The sequence below is a fragment of the Ambystoma mexicanum genome, chromosome 10, assembly GCF_040938575.1.
Source record: "Ambystoma mexicanum isolate Mex_15411 chromosome 10, UKY_AmexF1_1, whole genome shotgun sequence".
Lineage (NCBI taxonomy): Eukaryota > Metazoa > Chordata > Amphibia > Caudata > Ambystomatidae > Ambystoma > Ambystoma mexicanum.
This window is the reverse complement of record NC_090932.1, coordinates 1,646,807,588-1,646,826,793: the sequence shown is the minus strand read 5'-3', so window position 1 is coordinate 1,646,826,793 and position 19,206 is coordinate 1,646,807,588. Positions and strand designations below refer to the sequence as shown.

General features: G+C 43.0%; 1 protein-coding gene across 6 annotated transcripts in view; it reads left to right on the top strand.

Annotated features, from left to right (window-relative positions):
- EP400 (E1A binding protein p400) overlaps nucleotides 1-19,206 on the top strand; it is a 1,542,855-nt gene that overhangs the window by 1,368,738 nt on the left and 154,911 nt on the right. For all 6 annotated transcript variants that reach the window (XM_069620067.1, XM_069620064.1, XM_069620063.1 and 3 more), the window contains one exon: nucleotides 3,163-3,366. In XM_069620067.1, the coding sequence (XP_069476168.1) occupies nucleotides 3,163-3,366 (204 nt within the window). The remainder of the gene's footprint in view (nucleotides 1-3,162; nucleotides 3,367-19,206) is intronic.

Genomic DNA, 19,206 nt, shown 5'->3' with positions numbered 1-19,206 from the left:
GCTAACATTATCTGGGTCCTGTAGTTTCCTCCACACTTAATACTTATAATTGATCCCATTCTGTGTTTTCCCACACAAAACATGTGATTCTGATTTTAGTCCGTTTGTGCTGGCCATAGTTCAGACCACTGCATACAAAGCTGCCGCCTATTGTAGATCCCACAAGCGGCATACCCTCTGAGGAGGAGGGGGAGTTTGACTCCTCTATTGCACCAACATTTTACAATGCCTATGATCTGACATTGCAAATCTATCCAGCTAATAGTTAATTGTGCCTTATATTTGGACAATAACTACCTTCTTCAGTCCTTGTATGTGATTGTTTGCTTGAGAGAGCCTTCCCAGTGCCCTTCCTCCCCCCAGTCTGTTATAGTGCCTTAAAGAGGTCTTGCCTAACTCTAAAGCGGTTGGCGGTTCGGAAGAGCCTGCTTCCTTCACAACACTCCTGTAGTGGATGCATTAGTCCACTGAGCCACAGACCTGGCTAATCTAAGTTCCAAATTAACCTAGAGTTGCTTTGCTGCTCCTGTGTTGCTGGAGTGCTGATTTGTGTGTTTGGGAGTTTGCCAATACACGTTTGCCCAGCCCTACTCCTGTGTGCCTATAGGGATCCTTCTCTAAAGTCTCAGAACCTTTTTCCCAACAAAGAGTGTGCTTACTTGTTACTGAAGTCTTTCTCTGGAACTTTTGGAACTTCCTACAGCTTGCGCCTTGCATGTTTGGCCTTCCAATCTGACTCTGAGACTCTCATAACTGGAAATGGGCAGATCGGCAAGATGGGGAGCAGGGGCAAGTGGATCTTGATCACCTGGCCTAAGCCCCGCCACCTTCTGCCTACCTGGTTGCCGCTCTTTTTCTCTACTTAAGAAGCCCTCCATCCTCTTTTCCTTTGCAGATGGGGAGCAGGTGTAAGTGGATCTTGGTCACCTGGCCTAAGCCCCGCCCACCTGGTGCCTTCCTGGATGCCGCTCTTTTTCCCTACTTAAGGAGCCCTCCAGCCTCTTTTCCTTTGCAGATGGGGAGCAGGTGCAAGTGTATCTAGCTCACCTGGCCTAAGCACCACCAACCTTCTTAGCCCTGCTTCTACCTTCCTGCTCTTAACCCTTAGATCAAGGATGTGTCTCACCCAGGCGTCCGAAGGGCAGGCGAAGAAAAGGTCAATTCCTGTTTGGACCAGGAGGACCCAGGGCCCGAACCCATGCTCCGACAGCAGGTGAGTATGCACCAATATGTGTTTACTCCCTCTTTCCCCACAGGCCATCCCCACCCCTCTTGTCCCCATGTGATGTTCCCTTGTGCCCCCCCCTTCTCGCACACAGGTTTTGCCTGTTTTGCTTGATTCTTCTACCCTGCTCCCCCTCCAGCCTGCTTCTGCAAGAGTCTGTCCTGATACATTCTGGTTTCACCATCACCGTCTTGTGGCCAATGCTGGATTTGACGTTTATTGATTCATGGTGCGTCACCCTTTCTCATGGTGGCCCTGAATCATGCTGTTCCCATCTTCATCTTGTATCCAGGCTTGCAACATTGTGTTACTACCGACTTCTGCAATTGTATTCACGCTCCCCTCTTACTTCTCCACTCTTTTTGACTGCTTACTCTGTTCTCTCCACCTCTCCCTTTCTCCCTTTTCCGATCTTCTCCCCTCCTCCCCTTACTTTCTTCTATGCACTTATTCTATCAAAATTGTCCCTGGACCTAGTATGATAGCAACCTCGTCTGTCTCCTCCCCCCTCCCCTTGCTTGTTTGTTTTCCTCTCCCCCCTCTGCCCCACCAGCACTATTTGAAATGCTGTCATGCCTAGTACGCTAGTCACTTGTTTTGTTCCGCCCCTCCCTTTCTGCAACCTCTCCCTCACCTTTTCTTTTCTCCAGCTCTACCAGAAATGTCATCAGGCCTATTACGGCAGTCACCTATCCGTTTCCATTTCCTTCCCACTCTTCCCCCTTCCTTTGTCATCTGTCTTAGCTCTTTCACTATCTGAAATGTCGTCCGGCTGAGTACGATGGTTAATTTTGCATCCTTACTGTTCATGGCTTGTAAAAGGTCATTGTATTTTCCCTTGTTCCCTCCCTTGCTTTGAAGCGCTTTGAAACACATTGTGTATGTCATATCATAGGGGTGGACTATTAAAGCGTAAGACCTTTGTGAAACTATTACAAATATTTACCTGCTTTATGTTGGTTTTGGTTTCATCCTTTATTACCTGAAATAGATGTTACAAAAGTGTTTACAAAAGTATTTACTTTTTGCATATTGCCATTCTGAAAGTATTACTCAAGTGATTGACTTAGTGTAAAGATTACATTAGTTCTAAAGTTACTTATTGTGTGGGTTATACTTACCTTTCTGAAGAATCACTTTCCCCTTAGTGTATATATAAAATAAACCATTCTTTTTATATAACTGTTAGACCAAAGAAACACTATCTGTATATTCTAGGTTCATTGTACTGCCTACAGCCCTTCCTCCCTTCTAAGATAACCCTGGCTGCTTAGTAATTGTTACAAATAAAACGTGTGTGGTTCAGGTCAATACTTAGAGCTGGAGCCCTGTGTCCCAAGTGTGAGTCTTCTAAAGTCCTACCTAAGGTGGACTTTTGTAAAACTCCCTAACACTGTTACAACACCCAAGTGTCAGGGCAAGTACAGCGGCTTTGCCTCCATTGCTGCGGGATGAGTTCCATGTGGTATAGGGGGAGGAGGTTTTGTTTGCATGCCTTAATGTCACCTGACGGACGCAGTTTTCCTGCTGAATGTCCATGCTCTCGAATATCTACAGAAGGGACCAGGAAGCAGGCCATTCTTTTTGCTTAAAGATTCAAGTAAGATTCAAGTGTAGTGCTGCTTCATGAGATCACGGTGTCAGAAGTATGCCATTTCACATCATATCTCTTCCGTGCCTATAGAGGGACAGGCCAAGGTGTGGTCGGCAGATGCAGTGAAAACTTACTGGTGTCAATGTCTTGTTTCATCAGAGCAGATTGGTGGGATACTGTGTTGCATGTACTAATCTTAAGCATGTTTCAGGATGGGAAATTGGCTATTTGTTTTAAGAAACAATTGGGTGAAGGTGACCTTGGTATGCTTTGTATTGAGTGGCATTTTGACATTTGTGAAACGACTAGGAACCTTTTTTTTATACTTCTTTCTTTTCCCCAGGCTCTGGTAGAACAGGCAAGGACCCAGCAGCAGACGTGCACTACCCCTCAGCCACAGCAGAATGGCCAGCCTCAACAACCTCAACAGGCTACAGTTCAGCAAGCACCGGTTCAGCCACAACCTCCGGTCCAGCCGCAGGTAGTGCAGCAGCCACAGACAAAGGTTGCCAATGCAGTAACTACGGTGGCCAGCACAGCGCTACTGGTGAGACCTCATTCAGTGATGATAAAGACTACAAGCCTTTTTCTGATGGCTACTAGGGCAGAGGTGGTTTTTAAGCACACCATTTTGATTCCAGATTGATTCTTCTGCCCTAAAATTGTGAGAGTAGATTGGTGGCAACTGCACCAATGTACTAATGCTAGTTGTTGGGGGCGGAACAGGTTTGTGTGACTACTGGTGTTGTAGAGTTCTTGAGAAGCCAACCTTCGTGGTCCTGAAAAAGTTTACTACAAAAGTCGAACCAAACTCTCACTTGGTATCAATCACTGTTAAATTTCCAAAATAATACACAGGACAATTTTTTGAATTTACAGTATTCAAATGGATTTTCACAATCAGCCCTGTGGACAGATTCTGCAAGGCCACCCTCTTCTGCTGGACAGGGAAAGGCACTAATCTCTATCCAAACTCTTATTTGGATATTGACTGAACAGCAAATCTTAGACTTGGGCGAGTGTGTCAAGGGTTCAGTTAAGTTTGCACAGAGCAGTCTTCTTAATTACACAGGTAAGGCATAATGTATACAAATACAATAATTGTTTTAGGCCTTAGGCAAACTTTTAGAAATTAAAAACCACAAGTAAGTATTACACTAAACATTCTCTTATATACATATTCTCTTTTGTAGGTCTCTTGCTATAGAGCACTAACAATTGTCTTTAAGAACAGTTGAAGGAATCTGGGCAACTGTGTAGTATAGCAAAGAAAGTGAATGTTGGTAAAAAATAATGCACTACACATTATTCCATAGCTGGAGCATAGGGGGGGCTAAGTGCCCTTGGGGTCACGGGTCCAGTGCAGTTCTTTTTAGAAGGCTAAGAGTGTTTCAAGAGTTGGCAAAGCCAACAAACAATTTGAGTATTTCAAACTAGTAGAGCAATTAAAGGTCTTTGGCGACTCTTTCAATCTATCCACCCTAGGGGAAGCCCATGCGAGGATCCTTGACCAGAACTCCACTGATCATTGTCAGGCAAGGGAGAGGTAGGGCAAGGATTTTTGCCCATTAAACCCTGTGGAGGCGGTAGGGGCAGGAACAGATAAGTTTACTGACCCCCTGTATTCCAATTCACTTATCGACCACTATGTTAGCTCCTGAAATCACTGGGCCCCCATTCTCTGTCTTGGTTCTGATGTAGGAGGTCCAGGGATCGCGGAAGCAGAGGTCACTTTCAGTGTCATGATTTAGATCTGGGTTGTCTGCAGTTAGAGGATCTGACAGGTGGTTCCTGGGATTGGACTGCTGAATGTCTCCGGCTCGATGAGCTCCTGGTCTTCAGCAGGGATTCTCCTCTTCGTAGGGGTCTTGGCTCCTACAATCTATTGACTGGCTGCAAAGTCGCCCTTTTGTCCAAGATGTGTGCTGAAGGCGCCCCCAAGCCCACCAGTGGTAAGTATCTGCACCATTTAAACTGGCAGGGACTGCAAAGTTGGATTCTATAAGAAGTGGTAGTATGAAGAGCAATGAACCAGTATATTAGCACTAGGGGTACTCCCATTTTTATTAGTTTGGACCATATACGTTCCGAATGACTGTGTCAAAGGCTGAAGTCATATCAATCAGTGCGATATAAACAGGGTTAGCAGATTTTGGCTTCGCTCCGGTAATGGTAAATGCCATTATCAAGGCATTGAGCGAGGTGCTCATCCCCTTCTTGAATCCAGTTTGATATTTGGAATATGACTGAGTTTCGATGTATTTTTCTAGATCGTAAAGAAGTAAGATTGCGAACAGTTTAGCCTCTGTATCTATTAAAACAATGGGCCGATAATTTTGAGGTAAAGAGGGATCTCCTTTCTTAAATATCGGTATGATATTAGCCAATAGCCAGGAGATAGGTACAATTCCTGATTTGTGAATGGTCTCAAATTTACTTTTTAAAATTTGGGCCCATAAATCTGGATCTGCTTTATATAGGCAGAGGGGAAACCATCAGGACCAGCAGATTTGGAGTGGTTCAATTTAGAAATAGCCCATGTAATATCAGCAGTAGGCCAACTTAAGCGCGGAAGGTCTTGGTATCTTAACTTACTGATGATGGTGTTCTGGAATTGATCGGGCATCTGAAATTTGTGCGTGATATAGGTGCGCCAAGTTGCTTCAGAAATGGCGTGTAATGATAATAACGGAACTTGAGTGATTATTTTTGATGGTTCGCCAGATGGTGCGCGTATCATGAGCTAGAATTGCTCTAATAAGATTGCAATTGATTTCATTGTGTCTTGGAATTCTTACATGTTTGAGTTTTTGTTTGTAAGATGCTATGATACGGTTGCGCTGTCTTTGATATGTAAGAAAGTCTTTTCCAGAGCTCGAAGAGCTTTGTTTTTTTCACGCTTCTGCATTTTACAGAGGGGATCAAATGAATGGCGATGGGTAGTAACAGTTTTTCTATATTTGCTGAAATGAGATATGGCAGCCTGAATGATTTCTGGATAATTTATCTCTGTGGTATTAATAGAGAAATTGCCAGAGATATGACGATTGGAAATAGCCAACGTTACGTATTGAATAAATTGTTTACATAGAGCTTGGCGCCATCTAAGAGAGAGGTGGGGATGATCAATTTCACATAGCGTTGTAGAATAACCAACTGCAAGAATGGAGAAATTAATCTTTAAGGTGCCAAAGATTTGATCGTGGTCACCATAAGAGGTTGAGATGATTTTTAATGGGGTAGATATTGTAAGTAAATTGTAAGTAACGAAAATAAAATCAATAGTTGAGGTTTTAGCTTCCCTAGACCATCTGGTCCATATCGTTTGTGAATCAGGAATAATGATGTCTAAATCCCAATCTTTTAAGAAGTTGCGCCATTTAGTACCTCTCTGCTTAGATAGGATATTATTTTTTTTTGAGCCTCTAAGCTCAGTGGTGGTCCTGCAATCGCAGTTGAAATCGCCACCTAGTATGATTTCAACATTCTTGTATTCGTGAATGATAAATTCAAGGCAAGACTCCACCAGATCAAACATCTCATCAATTGGAGTGTTTGCGGGGTTCCAATATATTGTAATGATGATTAAATGCTGGTACTAGAGGAGATCTGTCTTTAACAGTACTGCTAATAAGTTTGCAGCCTTCCACGCAATATTGGAACCGAACATCAGCGCCATTATCAACTGCTATAAGGATGCCTCCGGAGGGACGACCAGCTGAAGCTTGTATCGCTGGAATGCAATGAGTTGTATAGTCGGGCAGCGAGAAGATATCAGTTTTCATGGTTTCTTGGATCATAACAATTGAAGGCCGATTGTGGCCATCGATCGTTGCGTGCCATTGCATAAGGTTATGATAGCCACAAGAGTTCCACGATTGAACAGTTAAACAAGTTTTAGAGGGAAGCTACGATTGAGCAGAGTATTCTTTAGATTTAAGAATGGAGTTAAGCATTGGGGCTAACCACAACAAGTCGTGAGAAATGGCCACTTTGTTTAGCAATTCATTAATGGCTCCATTTCCTTCTTCTTTGGTGTTAGATAGTGAAGTAGCATGGAGATCAGAGGTGGGAGCCTGAGGGCATTTGTACTGAATGAATTTCATTGCTTCTTGTTCGTTTTCCATTGAACTTAAAGCAAGAACTTCCTCTTTTATGCCTTCCCGATTAAACCATAGATATTTTAGAACTGCTTCAGAGGACAAGTAACACACTGACCGATAATTGTTTTCAGTAGAAAGTGATACTCTCAAAATGTCTTCAGATTTAAACATCCGTAGTTGAGGGATTCGGCTAAATAATGTTAGAAGAAACGGTCTATTGATGCGATTTGTTCTAAGTAGATCACATTTTCCTTCAAAGCCCACAAGATGGTGCTTTTCCACAATAGTCTGTTGGATCTTATTAGTTGGTAGTTCTAACGTTTTAACAGGATGGTCCGCGGAGCTGTTGGAAAGGGGGGGAAGTTTATGCTGACTGGTCGTATTTGGGTTGGTTGATTCATTATCCAAGGAAGATCTCATAGAACGATCATAAAGTTCTTTCCTAAGAATATTTAAAATGTCATATCGCGTCAAAGTAGTGGAGGGTGAGACTTCTAAGGCAGATCTATATTGAGGAGGACCATGCATCTTTGTGCAATTGCGCTCAATGGAGGATGGTATACTTTGGTTGTCCTGATTAATTGTTGACAAGGAAAGTGATTTAGTAGGGGATAAAATTGTGAGAGATGTAACTTTGCCTTGCCCATTGACAATTATTTCTGGTCGAGCTGGCGGGGGCTGGTCTGTTTTAGAAGTGTTAGTAGCAGGTGCATTTAGACCGTCGGGAACAATAGGTGGTAAAACATAAGAAGTAGTCGAATTAGCATTATTCGGCTGTATAGATGGCTGCTGTACTACTGATAATACAGGTATTGAGCCGAGATTTGCACATCCATTTATTGGAGGTATTGGGCGGGTCGTATTTGGGGGATCAGTGATACCCGACAAGGTTGAAATTGAATTGGGAACATGTATGCAGGCTTCGCTGTAAGTTTGTTATTGTAGTAGCAGAAAGTCCTAATGGCCCAGTATCATCATGGCGAGTGGTGCGAATTCTGCCAGATATCGGGAAATAGTTGGCTAAGTTCGATTTGGAACCAGACAATTGTGCCGTTACTTGCTCATTTAATAGTGCCACAACTGCTGGTGGATGATTAGGTGTCATCTTGACTTTTTTTATTGTTTCGTTTGGATGTTGTTGGTACTTCAATACTATCACTAGAAAGTGTTAATGGTTCATTGTTAACAGAATTCATAAGATTAGTTTCATTCAAAGAGTTTGGGTTTACCAATAAGGACGGAGTTTTTGAGGTATTAGTTACATTGTTACATACTTTCAGATGTGCTTTTATGGGTGGTATCAGGGCTTCTTGGCTTTCTTTGGAAAGTTGGTGGAGGTCAATATGGTCATCTGTGATTATATCAGTTGCAATGCATGATGCTTGTTCAAGTGGATCAGTTTGAAGTGCAGAGCCTTTGAACAGCGCCTCCTTTCTTCTTTCGGCATACCTTTTAACAGCCCTTTGGTGAAGTTTTGTAGCTCTTTGTGACATAAAACCGATGGGTGCTTCGGTTAATGGCTGTCCAGAGGGTCTGGATGCATTTGTTCAAGTGCATCAAGCAATTCTTTTGGGCTACCTGGACCGTTTTGATGTGGCGTAGGATTTGAAGTATATAGCGCTATGATAGTATTCATTTTTTCTATTGCTGATTTTTAGCTCAGAAGGAGCTTTTTGACAGGTACATGTGGAATGAATTGACAAAGCTTCAGGAAGAGGTGGAGAGGGTATAGGTGTTTGTACGTAACAGCATTGAGTATGTTTATTTTTCATTACTGGATTGGACATGCTAACATTATTGAGAATTGGATCCGATTTGAGATTTTTAATTGTTTCAGCGGCCATGATAAATCCTTCAATGCGATCCATCTTAGAGTACATGAGTAGAAGCATTGATTTGATCTCCTTTAATTCAAGATGAGTCAACTCGTGGCCCTTGTCAAGGAGGTCAAGGATCCGTATGATAACCGGAAATGAACCTGGGGAATGTTGGATTGAGCTCTCACCTGGGGATGGAGGGAGGTGGGAGGATTTATTTAAGTTTTACCCCTGGTTCCGGAGATAAAATTGATTGGGATGACAATGGTTCTTTAATTATATCATCCACAATTTCAGTACTCATGTCCAATAGATTTTTACTGTAGTTTGGTAGATTTGAATGAAAGGACATGTGCCTTTTTACTGAGTTAAAGACTATTGGAGTCAAAGTGCCGATGCAGCGGCCAATCGCCTGATCTAATGCCTCCATTTTCTCCATTGTTACCTCATGTTGCCTTTTGCCAGTTTCGTAGGCCAGTGGTGATTCTGAACAACTTCTGAAATCGTCAATGGCTTGACGCACCTCAGGACTAATAGAGGGAACAGGGGCAGAAGGCACGGAGAGTTCCATAAAAGGATCATGGTTGGGGGGAAGTGGGAATTCCCTGTGCGTGTACTTGGGCGATATGTGGAGCCTGAGAGGATATAAAAGGCTCTTAAGTGATAACACTCATTGCATGGTCTTCAGAAGCGGCTGGTTCAATATATGTGGATTTTCCGGGACAGACAAGGGAGTCAATTTTGCTAGCGGACATCGGGAAAGGGGTAATGAAGTTGCCCTTAAGGCTTCTTAAGCCATTCGCCATGATAACGTTGGTTAGGGAAGCTGGGTAAATGGTATGTCACAAAAAGCTTAATGCGGTTCGCTTTAGCAGGTTGTAAATATTAGTAACATTTACATCATTGTGTGTGCTTGGAGCGTTGAAAGCTAGTAGCTAAGTGACAAATAAGGCAACAACTAACAGCAAACGGCGCTATTTAGAGCGTGTACCTGAAAAATTGTGGGAAAAGGGGCGGAGTTACCTTAAAAGGAGGAAGAAAAAACACTTAAGAGGAATGGCCCCAAGCTGCTCCTCGCACAATTGACAGCGACCCGGTCTACGATCACAACTCCGGGTTTTGGCTGCTGCCTTATAGCTGACAGCTGGGCAAGGATATATTTCCTTTTTTTTTAAATAATTTTTTTTTATTTTTTTTTTATATATAATTACAACACAATCAGAGAAATCAGCACAATAAATTTCAGAAAGTAAAGTGAAAATAACAAAAGCAAAAATGAGTCCGTTCACCAGCTAGTTGTAAAGCAGTTCTGTTTGATACCGCTGAATTCAACGGCACGGAGTACTGACGTTCACAGTTAGATAATTGAAAGTTCGAGCAAGGAGAGCTTAAGCAGCGGGATCAAAGAGACAAGGCTCCGCAGTCTCCCACTATATGAATTACACGGCACACAACTGCTCGTAAGTTTGAAAATGCAGAAATTCACAGAGGGATCGAAGAGCGAAATCTCCACAGTCTCCCACTGTGATTAGGCATTCAGTACACCGCCCTACGAGAGGACGAGATCTCGTCTGCAGGATCAAAGAGTCTCCGCTCCACAGTCTCCCGCTATGTTTAATCACTCAGCATGCCGCCATACAAAAAAAGCAAGGCCTGGTCAACAGGATCAAAGAGACACTACTCTGCAGTCTCCTGCTGACATATGAACCTGGCTTGCTCTGCCACAGTGTCCAATCTTCTATCTTCAATCACTGCACCCGTGGGGACTCCCGATCCAACATCAGAGAGGAAACTGGTCGGGGGATGGAGGGGTCAATAACTGGTGTCCAAGGTGCCTGACAAAACTGTGCCAGAATCCGTTCCACAAGAGCAGTGTCACTTCTGGCACTAAAAGGGCGTAAATCACCTATGCATACGCGCACCACGGCCCCACAGCACCACAACAGGTCCCTTTGCACTAGCAGCATTGGGCGAGTCCCGAGCACTCAACTCACCACAGGAGTCGCCTATGTCAGGGCGTTCCCCAGGACGCAATCCGTATTGTGCCACTCAGCCCCAGAGCAGGCACAGAGCAGCGCCAAAGCAGACAGAGCACAGAGTGGACTATCCCCCGTCTCCCAGGGCCGAACGCCGTCACGGGAGAGGCCAGGAGCTCCAAATGCTCCTCCAGTCTACCACACCCCCGAGGACCGCCAACTCACCAGATTCACTAAAGGAAAGGACCTACGAAAAAAAACGGAATCGTATATCAAGCCGCACTGCAGAGTGTCTCAGTGACACGCAGCCGCTTCCGATACTCTTCGGTTTGTTTGTGGCGGGCCTTTGCACCCCAAACCTATACACACTTCAGACGCAACTATATCCGCTGGATAAAGAACAAGGACCACTAATACCTCTAACACCACACTGCCGCAGTCCTGTAATGTATGCTTATCTGTTATTTATAAAAATGTTGTATTGTATTACACCCTTCTGGTAAAACTGTATACACTGTCCTACACTGCCACATTGGAAGATTGTAATGTATAAGCAACCTGTAACAAGCTTTGAATAACCATGCTGCTCATGCGCCCTCATACCCTCGGGTCTGGTGCGCAATACAAATGAATAAACAAACTGTCCAATCATATTCTATGGCCAATCCCCCCCCCCCCCCCCGGAAAGTTTGCTTTCATTTTTTAACCTGTACAGTTTGTTATGGGGAAACTGGTCAGCCCTTCAGACTATCAGCACTGGCAAACAATGTTTCAATAGATTGCTTATCTCCCCCAGATAGATATCCCTTGGTGCTGCCTTTTAAAAGGATTTTTCAGTTGTATGCTTAATCCCCTGTCCTAGTGAGACCCCAGCACTTTTTGCTGGACCTCTGGACCCTTTTCTTGTTCTCTTGAATAAGGGGCGACCCTGGCACTTTTTGCTGGACTTGTGGATTTGTCTGTTCCTGGGTGAGTGGGAGCCTTTTCCCCACTCACCCATTCTTTTACTCTGGCTATGGGGAGTCGTTTTTTGCGTCTCTATACTTCATTTTTGGAGTCCTGCTTTCCTCCAACTTTATAGGCATATGTAATTTACATTTTCAGCACACAGCACTTTCTGTGCAGAGTTGCTGGGGAGCCCCTTGGGCTTCCCTTTTTCTTTTCTTATCCTCGTGAGAACACATGTTCCCAAAGGTAGTGGGCGGATACTTTTTTATCCTTTCTACATTTTATATTGTGAGAGCTGCACAAACCACTCTGTCGAGTACTGAGGGGTTACACTGGTATCCCCTTTCTCACTACTCCTGTAACATTCCTGTTGGTGACAAGCATACATGAATGGCTGGTGGCAGTGGAGGTGTTCTAATGACTTTTGTGTAATTTATACTTGCAGGCTCTGCTCACTGCCATAGTAATGCACAGGTCACCATTGACCCAAAATGGTGACTATTATTTTTTCGCTATTTCTTGTTTGCTTGTCCTTTCTTGGTCCTTCTGCCGTTCTGGGTCGGGGAGGTCCTGGTTTGACTTTTCTTTGCCTGGAATCCTTTGAAAAGCCCTCCAAGGCATTAGTGTCTGTGAGAACAGAAAGCACGGCAGAATCCCACAATTCTGCTGGTCTTTGTCTTCTATCATGCCTGCCTGGAACTAGTTCTAACTGGGAGGCACCCCCGCCTCCTCCCCCCACCCCCCCCCCCCCCCCCCCTCGTTGGCTGGGTTCCTTGATAAGAGGCTGGATTCCTGGTGCACAGACAGTGGACCACTGGCACTAAAAGAATAGGTGACTTCTGAACTAATTCCATAAACGGAAGGTGCCAACTGATTGACAGTTGTTGTTCAGAAGAGGATTCCTTCTTCCGTTGGGCTGGTGGGCTTAATCAACCTTGAGGCGATCTGGATTTTGAGCCATCCCACTGCGACTTCTGACCTTCCTGGGCTGCAAACCGCCAATACCCTTGGGTCCTGGGACCATCATGCAGCGCATTGTCTTTAGAACATTGAATCCTCCTGAAACTTTGGACTCCTTCCAGACATACAGAGGCAAGATTCCACTCCTTGAAAGCACCTCACCAGAGTGCTGTACCGAGAAAGCGAGATGAATCGACCGAGCAATAACTGTTATTCATCTGTATCCTGAAATGGGTTCCAAAATCACAGCCGCGAGAAGCCACAAAGAATCCTTTGCTGGATGCCTTTCTGCTCTGCTACAAAATCCCTTTGTGTCCCTTCTTTCATCATAAGACCCAGAATTTGGTGACCGGGTCCTGCAGCTGCTGCATCGTGAGGGTTTCTGTCTGCATCATCTTTTTCATTGCCGAGGTCATGAGAGACTCGAGGTGATACTTACCCAGAGTCGTTCTGCTGCTCCTGTGTTACTGAGGTGGTAATTCGTGCATTTGGGTGTTCACCCATACATGTTCGCTGGCATTCATTCGTGGAGCCTTCTACGAAGTCTCTGAACCATTTTTACCTAAGAAAAGCTTGATACTTGTTAGTGAAGAATGCTCTGTAACTCTGACTTTTCTACAGTTTGCACCTTATCCTGTTCTGCCTACAACAGGCCACTGATGCCCAGTGTCCCCCTCTGACTGCTATAATCTCATACCTAGATAGGGAAGGACTGTTAAAGCCTAACGCTTCTCTATAGAAAGTATTACAAGTAATGAGAAGTGCTTACCTCCATATGTTGGTCTTGTAACTCCATTTTATTCCTGAAACAGAAAATTCTACAAAGTGTTTTTTACTTGCCTTGAATTGCACACTGCCATTATATTAAGTCTTTTTACACTGATTTACTTGCCAGAAGTATTGCATTGGTTTTCTATTGTTTGCTTATGAACAGTACTTACCTTTCTGAAGAATTCTTTGTGTGTGTATGTATCATATATAATAAAATAAACCAGTATTTTCATGTAACTCTGGCATGTATAGGTGTTTCTTTGGATCATGGGTATGCTAAACGTTCTTTGTTCCTCACTACTGCCATCTCTCACTCCTAAGATAAGCCTGACTGCTCTGCCATGAGTGGCGCACTCCTATACGAGAAGTTGGAATTCTGTATTGCCAAGTAGAGTCTTATAAAGTCCTACATATATGGACTTTAGAAAAACTCTATCAAGGAAGCTTTTAAAGAAATAATTGGAAGAAGGAATGCTGTAATATAGTCATTTTTTTTAGTCTTGCGTGCCTTATGTTTGCAGATGTTATATATTCTATCATTGGCATGCACTGTTGTTTTTAATGTTTTGTGTTGTGGTTTTATTGTTTGTTAATGGAATGCTTCCCGAACAAACTTATTTCCTTTACAGTTGGGATTATTGGTTACTTTTTATATGTGCCTAATAGGGATGTAACGCTAGAACGGTATACCGTCATAGATACGGTGAACAGCATAATTGTACTATAATAACAGTCCCATTGTTTATACCGGTATACCGTTTTAGGGCCTGCAGCTATTAAGTGAGCTTTTCAATCTGATTTGGAAAGGCTGCAGTAAGCAAGTGTTGCACATTCTGGATCTTGCACTGTGGGATGTGGCGTTTGGCAGGCAAGAGCTTAGGGAAAGTGAGGCCGATTTGTAATTTTCCCACCAATTTGAAACATGGGGAACTACACATCCCAGAATTCAAAGGGGGGATGAACTGGATGCCCTTCTAATGCATGTCCACAAAAAACATTAGCTCTGTAGACTGTATGAACACTGGGCCTATCAGTGCTTTGCGCTAGTATATAAACTGCCCCCCCGTCCCCCCACTGTCCTCCATGTAGATTTACACATTGGCACTAGAGTTGTTGCTTCGCTTGATCCTTCACCTGCCTTCTGCATATGGCACTGGACTCGAGCAGGCAGGACAGATTCTGCATTCAATTTGAAGTATCCAGAGCAATGGGGGTGAGAGATTTCTCAGGTCTATCCTTGATTAGTGACACCACCCATGAAAGCATTCCTCCGTCTCAACTCACATGACAAGGGTCCTAATGCGCTCAGACCTGGGGAAAATGGTAATGATGGGGCTGTGGTGGTCGCTGTCCACTTAAAGCATCGAATGAAAAAGGATTGAATGCAAAAGGATCGACACAATAGGGCCGAAAACAAAAGGATTGTTTTGTTTTTTTTATTATATTATTTTATTTGTGTTTTCGTATAGGTAACAAAAAATGGTTTTTACCAAAAAAACAAGGGTTGGGGGGACAACCAAAAAAGAAAAAACAATTTTGATCCTTTTGTTTTCGGGTACTTTTGAGTCGATCCTTTGACCATTCAACCCTTTTTTTTTCTCGATCCTTTAACCTATAACCGTGGTGGTCTTGGCCATATTTGTGCCGATATGTATTTGAACTTTTTGTCATTTACAAAACTTTTTTTGCCACCATCTTTAAGAAGATAAATGAACATGTATTGCAAGAATCGAGAAAGAAATCTACAGCGCCCACTGAAGGCTTTCCTTTTAGGGTTACATGGTCAGTGGTGACTCCAACATCAGACCTGTATAATACACCAGGCAGATGGTAAACAAGCTATAGTGATTTCATCAATATGCAACCTTTCGGTGAGTGTGGGTTGGCTATGACATTTTGACAAAAGAAACACAACACAATGACATGGACTTTCAGACCTCACATGAGTGACTTTTCTCCCTTTAATGGGATAAAGCGTTATCAAAACAAACTTACTGATCGCAGTGAGGGGTCATGACGCCCATGCCATGTGGTTCCAAAATAATTCAGGTCGAGGCCGTTTTTCAAATCGATGACCTGTGACTGAACAGCAAGCTCATTGCTCAAAATGTGCATTTTAACACTTCCACTAGTCACTCTTTCATTCAAGGCGATCGAGTGAGTGCCATGAAAGACCAAATCTGCAGCCGCCTTAGATTCCTGGTGGAGCAGCTAAAAATGTGTAGAGACAAGTTTCAAAATGCTGACAATTAATGACCATTAAGAAAATATTTGTTAAAATTAGTTAACTCCACCTGCTATACCACGATAACCACGGTATACCATAATTTGTCAAGAAGGTTATCATACCACCATAAAACCAATACTGTGACACCCCTAGTGCCTAAAGACAAGCTGGTGGCAGCAGATACATATTTACCATTTTTGCAGTATTTTTAGTGTGCACACTCGTGGTTACTGCGTGTAACTACTAAACGTGGCTAGTGCCCTAAAAGGGCCATGCCACAAGATTTGTTGCTGGTTGTTTGGCCTTTTTCCTGCCTTTTCATGTCAGGAAATCCCTTATATGGTCATGCTTTCTCCCAGGAAAGCTGCTGCTTTCACAAACTACTGCTGGCGGTCCTGTGTGATGTCGCCTGGGAAAAAGTCGGCAGGTAGGCAACTTTTTTTACTGCACCCCTAAAAGCCTTCCCCCACATATTCTAGGATGGGTAAAATTAACTATTATATATACCAGTCGTAGAATATTTGGGGGAAGTGCTTGATCTTCTTTGGAGTTCAAATTTGGTGGAAAACCACCACCTTGCAGCCATTTGATTCTAGGTGTGGGGCATGAGGAAAACCCAAAGTGGTCCCCGATTGGGCAACTGCTGGCTGTTTGAATAGTGCAGATCCTTACCATGGCTTGGATTTGGATCCAGCCAGGATTTGGGATAAGAAGAGGACTCCTGCAGCCGTATCTTCAGCTCTGCATTGAAGCCTCTGCTATCCTTTGTAGACGAGCAGCCGGAAGAAGATCCGTGGACTCCTCCTGAAGAGGCCCAGCATTTTTATCTGTGGTTGGCCCACGTGAAGCCCAGCTGGACTAAATGATCTCCGAAGGCCCTGACTAGTGTTTCTTCCCTTGGACTATTGGGACCAACTAGGCTCAACGCATTCTCGAGGATCCAGTCGTCCTGAGCTGCCGAAAGTGTCCCTGGACCACCTGCTGGACTGACCAGCTCTACACTGAGCTACCTTAGTGGAATCGTCACCGTTCCGCGTTCGGTGACAGCATTTCGGTGGTTCCTAGCTTGTGGGATATGTTGCCTTCCTGCTGAATTTCTGCATCCCAGCCTCAAGGGTTCCTGCTCTGGAACGTCTTCAGCTGCTGATGGAAACTACACCTGCCGTCACCTGTGTGCAGCAGCCGTGGCTGCAACTCGCCTTCCCCCATCTGGTGAAGTGTCCTGAAGAGGTCTGCATCGGTACCTTCTGCATTTCTTCACAGAGGGCTGCACTCTGCTCCTAGAACCGACATAAAGAAGTCTTGCAACAGCAGCTCCTGGGTACCTCTCACTGGAACCAATGGCAGGAAAACCTACCTAAGTAATCACATTTATCTCCCGCCTTCTCCTTAGAATAAACCTTAGAATAAACTTTGCTTATTCTATTCCAAGCCATTTGCTTTTTGATCGTCTCATCTAAAAGCTTGTAATTAAAAGATAGGAATATAATTTTACTATAAAGACTGTGCCACACTTGATACTTATATTTGTTTGGTTTTAGTTATTTTTAAGTTATAACAAGACATAATACAAAAAAGAAAAGTGCCCATTTGATAACATGTGTTTCAACCCAAAAAGTGCCTTTTTCAAATCTGGGCTAATGAGGTCTGTGCATAAACAATAGACATTAAGTCAAAAAATGAACAGTATAGCGAACAAAAAAAGAAAAAATACATATTGTTGACAAAAGATTAGAGTCCAAACAACACACATTGACCAAAGTTCAATTTTAGTTTAAGACCAATTGTGAACAGACATTTAGGAGGGGTGAAAGGGATGGGCGGTTTAGGGGTATAGAGAAAAATTGAAAGAAACCAAAAAGAAAAGAGAACATGAGTAATGTTAATATATATAGTGAATATGGCTGAATCTGCAATATTTACACCATAGTTGTTAACAAATGATGAGTATTGTTGTATTCCACTCTTACCTATGGTCCAAATAGCGGTTCACATCTGGTGTGCCAGAAAGTCATGGTCTAAATCCCCCTGTAGGGTAAATTTAGAAATGATAGTAGTCCTGGGTAGGGTATGTTACGCACTCCATGTTTTGCATAGTTCGTTAGGCGAGTAGACCATTTGGGATAGGTTAGTTTGATTTGGTTGGGTCCCGATGTGTCCCTTTTTCCAAAGGCATTCGTTATGATATATTCACATACTCTAACTGCAAATATATATACATGTATACAAAAATCCATAAGATCAAACTGTGTGCACCTTAATATTTACATATAGCATGCTAGTATTGACCATAAATAGTGGCACGAGCAGTGATGTCGTGATTGGCGAATTAATGGTTACGCTCTATGTAAATAAACCGTATCCCGGTTGGTGAGGCTAATCTTTACGTAGGCATATAGCAATAACGGCATCAAAATCTGACTGCGTGTTTGTAATTGGTTTCACGCACGCGTGACCACGAGATGTGCATGCGGCATTAGGTGGGATAGTCAATTTGGGTGGTCCTGATTCATAGGGCTTACCTGAAAAGTACATCTCGTCTCTTCAAAGCGTCAGCATTTCTCTGTGTGTGCGCACGTCCTATTGTGTCTTACGTTACCCAGGTAACCTTAAGTCCTTTCTTTGTGTTTAGTGCACAAAATTACACGGGTGCCATATTTTGGGCTCCAAATGCATGCTTACCATTGAACGGGATATAAAGGAACCCAAACTGTTCCTGTAGTTTGGTTTTATGTTTAATAAATGCTATTAGGAAAATCAGTAAATAAGCACTAATTGATCGGCAGTCATAATTTACACTTTGGACTTTAAATAATGTAGTCATTTTGACTTCTATAACCAAGTCAGTAACAATTTACAAAATGGTCATAAAAAACGAGGGAATTGAACGGTAACTCAGATTTTACCTTTTTGTATGAGAAGAGAAATTTGTGACTAAGCAGATCTAAATAAGAGCATATTAACATAGATTCGGGCGTGAAAGATCCCATTTGCTTTTGTTAAATATTTTTGCTGGCTCAAAGGACTGGCGAGCAGCCAAATACTCCATGAATATGGCTCTATCTCGTTTTCTTTTTCTTCAGTGATTATTTTGTACATTATGTTGTGTTGGGGGCACTAAACCGATATTTATTAGTATAACAGGTATATCAAGTTCATATTATATCATGTTATATCAAACTCATGAATAGTCCCTTTTCTGGAACATGGTATATTTGAAATAGTTCTGAGCTCTTAGAAAGATATCTCGTCAGGTAATTATAATGATTTCTAGAAAGGTTCATACAAACAATAAATCTATAAACAGTATGAATACATACATTTCTCATCCCCCTTGAGAGAAACAGGCGATTCACAAACTCAGCACTTGATTATACATTCCTTACAGATATGATAATATATCAGTTCACAGAAAATGTGACATTTCATTGTCCTTATTTAGGCCAAACTCTGTTGCACGAAGGCTAATTACTGTTAGCCATTAATTCGCCAATCACAATCACGACATCACTGCCCGTGCCACTATTTTTGGTCGATACTAGCATGCTATATGTAAATATTAAGGTGCAACCAGTTTGATCTTAT